We start from the raw sequence: 8209 nt of genomic DNA, 5'->3' as shown, positions 1-8209 counted from the left end.
GGGGGGGGGGGGGGGCACAATTTGTGGGCAGCAGTGTCGGCGGCGGGGTGGTGAGCCATGACCGCCTGCAGAAGCCGGCGGTGGTGATCGGTGACTGCCCACAGAAGTTTCCAATTGTGGGGGGGAGGCACGTGCCCCCATTGGCCGCCCAAAGAGTTGCCTGTGACTGCACCGGTTTTGCAGAAAGGAAAACTGGGATACAGGCAGGTGACATGACTTTCCCCAAGCTCACAAAGCCAAGCCTCCTCTTACAAAGGCTTGCTGTCAAACTATTATGAACAATCTCGCTGAAGTCAGTCCGACAGTTCACGGCAATAAACACAACACCTGGGAATCCGTGCTCACAAGCTCAGGCTCTGAATCGTTTTGGAGAACAATACAAGTGCCCTGACCCCAGTCACTTGTGCTGGCTGCTAACCACCACGCGGACCATGAAGTCAAAGAAACAGGAACCTACCAAAGTCATCACAGCTGGCTGCTACTTAACAGCAATACAGAAGAGACACGTTATTGATCTTCTCAGACCACGTTAAAACCAAGCCACATTCCCAGTCTGCACAAAGGTCAAGATGACACAAGGAACGTACTGAAAATTTTAAAAACCCCCAAAACCAGTACATGCCCCTTATACGGGAGACAGAGCAGTGAATCCGTAGCAAGATGCCTGCCTGGTCAAGTCGCACAGGTCTGCAAGCTGACAACAATAAGGCATTGCAGTACCAGGTCGCTGGTCTCTGCATGGCAGCTTCGTTTCACTAGCATGAAAGTAAGAAATAAGACAAACAAGGAGACTATGCTAGCAGCCTGAGCCCACCGGAGAGCCACAGAAAGAAGCCCAGGACTGGAATTTCAGCGCCATCAAACCCGTTCCCATCTCGTTTTGTTAGTATTCGGATCAATGGAGTGCTGCCACCTGAGCAGCCAGAAATGCTGTATTGTCTACTCTCCCCCTAGCATATGCAGAGCTGGGATGCAGACACTAGAGGCCATTACTGAGTAAAGAATGTCCTGCCAAGTGACAGATCATGGTAACCATGGTGAGTTTACCTGTTTCTTTGCAGTCTGCATCAAAAATGTAATAAGACATAATGCCATGCGCCAGCCACTTTATCAGCAACAGCAGCAGCAGCCGGCACGGAGAACAAAGAGAGGGATTGGACTTGGCTGTGATGCCAGCGCTGTGTGCACGGCGAACGCCCATGTCAGACGCTGTGCCAGTCAAACCCAGCTGGAGGGTGGGACTCCTCACAAGGAACAGAAATGAGAGTTGGTTTGTCTGGGAGGAGGTTGCAATCCTGATAACGAGCTCGGCTGAGGGGTGCTTCATGCACAACAGAGTAACGGACCTTAGCTTTTCCTCAGCCTCCCTCAAAGGTCGATGAATGACGCTGCTCGGTTAACCCCACCTACACCTGCATGTCTCAGATCACCTAGCCCGGCCGCTGCCATTCTAACTGGCAGGAAAAATCAAGCCAGCAAGCCCCATGCTTTCAGGCCCAGACATGGATGGGTAGGTCTACTGGAAACAGGATGTGCTCTCCAATTAGCTACGCTGCGTTCATGTAGCCTGCAAGATGAGCTTGATTCACTTCATGCTCACTTGTACTGGCTGCTAACCACCACGTGGGCCAGGAAGTCCAAGAAATAGGAATCCAAGCAAAATAAAAATGCACCTCTTTTTGCTGTTTTCACTGCAAAATATCCCCAAAGTTTGGGCTTTGCAGACAGGAACGATACACCTGCCAGGAGGGCTGACTCTCATACCGGTTCTGGCCACCTCAACCCATTGAAGGTGTTGATGCCATCTCCAGAGCCCCTTGTGGCTTCAATCTTGGCCGCTGCAGACATCTTCCTCGGCTAGTACTGGGGAAGAAGCCAGTTGGAATGGCTCTCACCATAGCCTGAAATACGCTCTTGGCAGGGGAAGGAGGACACAACTCAAATCCACTCCTCACCTTAGCCCAACTGAGCTCAAGGTGATGGGCCTTCCCCAACTGGGATGGTGCCTTGGAGGTCACGTCATCCTATTGATCCCACCCAGTAGAGGACTGGCTATTGTTTTAACACAAATACATCAGCTCGGTGCTGCACCTCTACACCTAGATAGATCGACACACAGGCCTAACATACCAGAAACCATGTAATAGCTGATTGTTCTTTAAGACCCAGCTGTTAAGAGTAAAGCAATTCTGTGGAAATCTCAGCTTTTTAAGAGGCCGTTTCTAGCTGTCCAGTTTGCAGAGAACTGCTTGAACATGCATCTCAAATGCACCTGAGAAGTTCAGCAATGCAGGACTGGAAAGGGACCTCGTGGGTCGCAGGGGCGAGCACCTGCGATCGCAGTCACGTTACAGAATCCCATCCAACAACTGTTCAAGCTCCATCTTAAAAATAAATGTCAGGGATTTTTATTTTGTTTGCACTGGGAGGTTGTTCCAAAAGCTCACTCCTCGGATGGCTGGAAGCCTTTCCCGGATTGTCACACTAAATTTATTCATGGTTAATTTATATCTGTTTTGCTCTTGTGCCAATATTGTACTTAACTAAAGGGCAAAGAACAGTTTTAGCAAAAGGCCCCAAATAGATGTACATATTTTTGCTCTCAGACTCACAATTCAAGACCACGTCGCAATTTTGGAGTGAAGGGGCTTAGCAGGACAAGACACAGACAGAGAGGTGCGGGAGTGGCTGGTGATGTCATCGGGGGCTCGGAAAGAGCAATGGGTTCAGACACCCTCCGAATCTGACACGTTCTTTCCTCACCCACTTTCTCCATCCTGTCATTCCCAGCTGCTGTCTGCAAGTCTGACTCAGCATCCTCTAAAGTACATGGGAAGATCTTGTTGACTTAGAGAGGCCTGGAACCAGGCCTTATGTCAGTCCCATTATATTCCACACGCGTGCACACACACACAGACACAGGAGGCAACTCCTATTTAAATTGCATTTTTAATGCAAACAGACCAGCTGGGAGCTTAATGCACTTGTGCACCCAGACCAGTTACCGCAAGGTAAACGAGGGCAGATTTGCATCGGTTCTTCTGCCTCGCAGCACAAGGCAGAAGCTAGGGCAGATTTGCATTGGTTCTTCTGCCTCGCAGCACGCAGAAGCTAGCCTACAGGAGCTTGTGCTTCAGTGAAAAAACAGTGCTTTAAATACACAGACCCAAGCCTGTCTTTGAACACTAGCGCACACCAGGAATAACTCTGCTGGACGTTTTAGAGTGACACCAGAGTGAAATGGGTTTAGGTGAGAAGAGCATCAAGTCATGGAGTGTGCTTCTGGACAGGGAGGTAGTCTCAGCCATTCTGCCTGGGGATTTTCCACAGCTCATTTGCCTGGCTGCAAGGGCCCACACGCCAGGAGCTGGGATCGCACCCAGGGCACAGGCCTGATTTGTGGACTCCGCCTGGTTCCATTCTCCATGCCCACCAGGCTGAACCAGGGTTTGGTGCCCAAAGCGGAAGTGAGAACATAGCTCTTTGCACCCCAGACCCACAAACTCGGTGTGTCCAGAACATAACCCATGTCCCATGGACATAAGCATCTCTGCCAACGGCTCTCGGGCCGATCTAGCACGACGGATAGGACTGGAACTGCCGACCTAGAGGCCGCTCGCTCCATGTGTCCTCCCCAATCCTTTTGCATCTCTCCGAGCACCTTAAGTAAAACTATTTGGGCTCAAAGGGTTGGCCCTGGTTTTAATCTCCACCAAGTCCCCTTGCGCCCCCCACTTCTGAACCTCTGACATAGGCCGAGTTGTGGAGAGGGGGCCCTAGTGTCAGTAGAGTTAGGCTTGGCATTTCTTTTACACACAAACAAACAGAAGATCCCCAAAGCTACAATATTCGCTACCCTGATAGTCAAAGATCCTGCTGGATCTTCCCTTAAGCTGCAGGACTTCAGCTCATGACTGTGGCATTCTTAAGCAAGTTAACATCACACACAGCCAGGGGATACTCAGGCAAGGTTTTGTGACTCCCAGTTTTTATTCTTTAAAGAGTGCAAAATACTTGTCAGTACCCCCAGCACTTTCCTTTCCTATCAGGGAAAGGAAACACGGAGTGGTAACTCGCTTGGGCCTTGACAAAGTGAGTGAGTTACAGCTCAGCAACAGCGCATTTCTTCTCAGATCATTTTTAAACACAATACAGACTGCAGAGCAAGCATTGCATTACGGGCACTGAATTAAGTGCCAGTCAAAAACAGTGCCCGTATAAAGTCTTTAAACTGTGAATCCAAGGCAAGTGCACACAAACATTTTGATTTAAACCTCAAAGAGACCAAAAGAGACTCATGTAGTGACAAGCTACCTCTCTACATCTGGCTCGCACTAACTGGTGTCCTTGCTTTCTGTACGTCCTAGGAACGACGGATCCCACGCTCCCCATAAGACCTGAATAAGGGCACTTGGTAGCTCACTTGCGACCATACCAAGTCTAAAATATCGCTGCAAAGGGTGGTAAGACAGGAATATGCTCCAGCAGATCTGAGTCAGAGCCTCGATGGTACAAGAAACCGCAGTGGACTGGGTGGGGCGCATGTGTCCCTCTGCCTCTGCTAGACAGACTTCGATATGCTCAGCTGCCCAGCACAGCTAAAGGAGATTCTCTTGGCTCAAGTTGGAGGGAATCCTTGCGATTTTGGAGCAAACAAATCTGAGTAGGGGGCTTGTCTATATTATGGGCAGTGGCCAGCACCATTATGCTGTTGCAGACCCCAAGGGAAGATGCCACATATGACCAATGAGCTTAACTACATCACTTCCCCAAACAGCACCCGCCAGACTGACAGAAGCCCCCTTGGGTGGCATTGCGATGTTGCCAAGGGCGCGATCCCTTCACATCCACCCATAGCTACACAAGCAACACATCGAACACTGCATACGCAGCGACAGCCCCGGAGGTTCGAATAGACTCTGCATTTAAAGGCTCACCATCACAAAGCGTAGAGCTAGGATGCTGCCTGTTTTAAAACCCTGGTCAAATCTGTTGCAACGATCTCCTCTGGATTCTTGATAGAAATGCTTCAGAACAGCTCCATTCCCATCCTGGGATGCAAGAGTTGCGGGGGGCAGGGAAAGGGGAGTGAGAAGCTACCAATTCTTTGAGGATCAGAAACCAAACATTTCCAGTGCAATTTGTAACGCCAAACACCATTCCCAGGCTGGGCAGATTCTGAGCAAAATAATTAAAAATGCAAACAACACAGAGCCATAAAAGTTCAAAAGAAAAGTAGCTGGGGGGAGAGGGGGTTTGGAGAAAGGTAGAGGGTCCAATTTTCAGCTCTCACGCACAAGTTGATCTGTTGGAATCAATGGAGATCTACCAGTTTCATCAACTGGGGATTGTCCCTAGTTGGGGAGGGGCTGGAAATCAAAGAGGAACCAGTACTTGGCAGTATCCAAAGAATGGCAAACAATGGGCATCAGCAAGGAATTAAAATGCAGAAGACAGGAGAAAGCAGGAGATGAAGGTACTGGGAGAGATCAGAAGATGTGAGCAGGCAGCATCACCTGTATTAATCAGGACTCATTTTCCACTTTGATATAATTAAAGAATAAAGAGGGCGCCTGCGTCTGTGATTACTGGAACACCTGCCAGTGGTGGGCTTCAAAATTAAGCATCAGCGCTAAATGTTACACCACAAGCCGCCAGACTCCAGAGAGGGACGTCCCCTGGGGAAAGCCTCGAGATGCTCAGTGTTGAGTCACACGGGGCCCGAACCGTTAGTGCCCTGCACGATGCATCACCCCTCCCACCTTCGTAGAGTGCGTGTCAAACGGGTGTAAAACCACACTCCTTGGATGGGGCGTTAAGGAAGACAAAGCAGGGAATCAGGCCCCCCGGCACATCGTGCGGGTTAGTGACATGCAGAGGAGGATGTCTTTCTTCCTCCCTCACTGCATCCCAAGAGCTGGGAAGAGCCTTCCCCCCCCAACAAAAAATCTATTATCTGCACACAGGCCCCAGCCCCGAACCCGAGGCAGTGCAACTGTCTCACCCTTGTCCTCAGAGACGTGGTCCTAAGTCTGATGGCGCTGGTTGCTCCAAGCGAGCTGGCCCGTCGGGGGGGACAGGCTGTGGCACGACTGCGCCATGCCGTTAAAAATGCTGTTGCGCAGGGTGGCTCCTCTCCGTTTTGCCCCCTGACCTGAGCAGAGCTGGCCCAAGTGAACTCTGCTGTGGGGATCCAGCCCCAGGAGCCGTGCTGCCACGGCCTTGCCAGACACCCCTGCGCTGCAAAGCATCTACCTGGGACTCGCAGCTGTCCAGACCCCTGGGCCCTGCAGATGCAGAATTCACAGGGAGAAGCTTCTGCAGAGCTGGTTTCAGGCCAAAGAGGCAGATTTCCTGTTTCTGTCCCCTCTGCATGATAAAGCAGGGGGAGGAAAGGGGGGGAGAACGTTTGGAAGCAAACCCAGGATTTCCACTCTTAGCTGGTGGCATTTAATTTAGACACAATAGAGAAGCAATCTCCTGAAACCCAGAATTAGGCTCCAGCAAGGAGGGGGTCCATTTGCAGTCACATCACTTTGAATGCAATATGTGTAACTGCAAGGACTTCTTTGTCTAACTCCCTTGGCCTGAGGCCATGGTGCTGGCATTACCAGGAGCTAGAGGAAGGGCTGGCGTGCGAGGGATAATGGCAGAAGACAGAGAGGAAAGAGAGAGCCCATTTTGGATCCCGACAAGAACGTTTTTCATTTAAAAAGACGAGGCGGGTGCCGAGGATGAAATGAGCACAGGAGCGAGCGCAAGTTAGGTGGGGAGAGTTGAAGCATCACACAGAGCAGCTGCTGAAAAGCTGCGGAGAGGAGGAAGAGCAGCATGCAGGAATGCAATGCCCCGATCATGGCAGAAGCGGCAGAGATCAGGCCGACAGACCAGCAGCAACGAAAGCGCGGGGAGGAAAACTTTCCGAGTCGCTCCCAGGGCCCATCTCAGGAGCACGCTGGATGCGGGGCTGCCTGTGGCTTTCATGGGACAAGCTGTGAAGGCTCGTTTTTCTGCCCTGGCTCCATGACACCAGTCAAAAAAACAACAGAAAATTCTCACTCCCCTACAGTTATCAGGAGATATTTCAGAGATGAGACATAGGTGCCAGCCAGAGCCAGGACGGCCCGTTTCCACCGCCGGCGGCTTTCTGGGGACACCGCTGCTCTCCGTGCCAGGCTGCCACAAGAGTCCCGAGCCAGAATCACTTCTTGACTACCAGCCCTTCGATTTTCCGAAGCAGCCCAGGGACACGAGGGTAGGCTGCACGTTCAGTGTCCGCACCTGGGACACCACAGACGTGCATCTCCTCGCACAAAGCTAAGCAGAGGTCGTAGGACTGGCACTCCATTTAGCCATGTCTCTCCTGGGGACGAAGCCACGAGCCTGGCTGTAACTGCCACCCTCCCGGTCCCCTCCACTCACCCCGACCACCGGGATCAGACTGGAGGCAGTGCTGCAAGAGCGCCGAGGGAGTCGGAAACACTTCTCACTCCTCCGTTAGCCAGAAGAAGGTTAAAGAACCTCCTTCCTGTGGGGATTTCATGTCAGACCTGCAGGTCAGGCTGGGGGAAGGAGGAGGGATTTTAAACCCAAACGGTTCAAACCAACTTCTCCATTTTTGTTTTGTTTCCAACCAGAGCGGGGCCGCGTCTGGGGAGCCCCCGCGCAGAGCTCCCCGATCCCACGCAGACATCACCCCAGGGACCCCCAGCGCCCCTCTGGGGCACGGCCCCTTGGGACAGGGCCAAGAGAGGGCCCAGGCACGGGAACACGGCAGCGCACGCAGAGCGTCTACACGCGCTCGCACACAGAGTCTGTACACACACAGTCTACACCCCCCCCCAGACACAGATGCTCAGAGTCTGCCCAGAGCGCCTACACACATGGTCTAGACACACACACAGTCTACATACAGTCAAGAGACACGCTCAGTCTGCACAGAGCGTCTACACACACGTGCACACGCACACAGAGTCTAGACAGTCTAGAGACACACGCGGGGTCTACACAGCGTCTGCACACACGCACACAGTGTAGAGAGACACACTCCGAGTCCACACCCACGGTGTACACGCAGTCTGTGCACACAGCGCACCGCACACTCCCGCACGCGCCCGCGGGCGGGTTGTTCCCGAGGCGGGAGCGCGCGGGCTCCGCACCGCTCCCGTCCCGTCCCGTCCGGTCCCGTCCCCCGAGGGCGGCCGCAGCG

General features: G+C 52.4%; 1 protein-coding gene across 6 annotated transcripts in view; it reads right to left on the bottom strand.

The window, feature by feature from the left end:
- Window positions 1-8209, bottom strand: part of CDK2AP1 (cyclin dependent kinase 2 associated protein 1) — a 23399-nt gene that overhangs the window by 7869 nt on the left and 7321 nt on the right. The window contains exon 1 of one of the 6 annotated variants that reach the window (XM_019507145.1): window positions 7423-7566. The exons of 3 other annotated variants lie outside the window; for them this stretch is intronic. Coding sequence is in view for 1 of the 3 variants with exons in the window: in XM_019507144.1 (XP_019362689.1) it covers window positions 7282-7348 (67 nt within the window). In the remaining 2 variants the exon portion in view is untranslated. Of the gene's footprint in view, window positions 1-6255; window positions 6335-7281; window positions 7400-7422; window positions 7567-8209 lie in introns of those variants that run through there. 2 more of the 6 variants (XM_019507144.1, XM_019507148.1) reach the window with 2 other exon arrangements.

The sequence above is a fragment of the Gavialis gangeticus genome, unplaced genomic scaffold (assembly GCF_001723915.1).
Source record: "Gavialis gangeticus isolate Ggan-Ray unplaced genomic scaffold, GavGan_comp1, whole genome shotgun sequence".
NCBI lineage: Eukaryota > Metazoa > Chordata > Crocodylia > Gavialidae > Gavialis > Gavialis gangeticus.
Note: the sequence above shows the minus strand (reverse complement) of the source record. Positions and strands in the feature narration are given on the sequence as shown.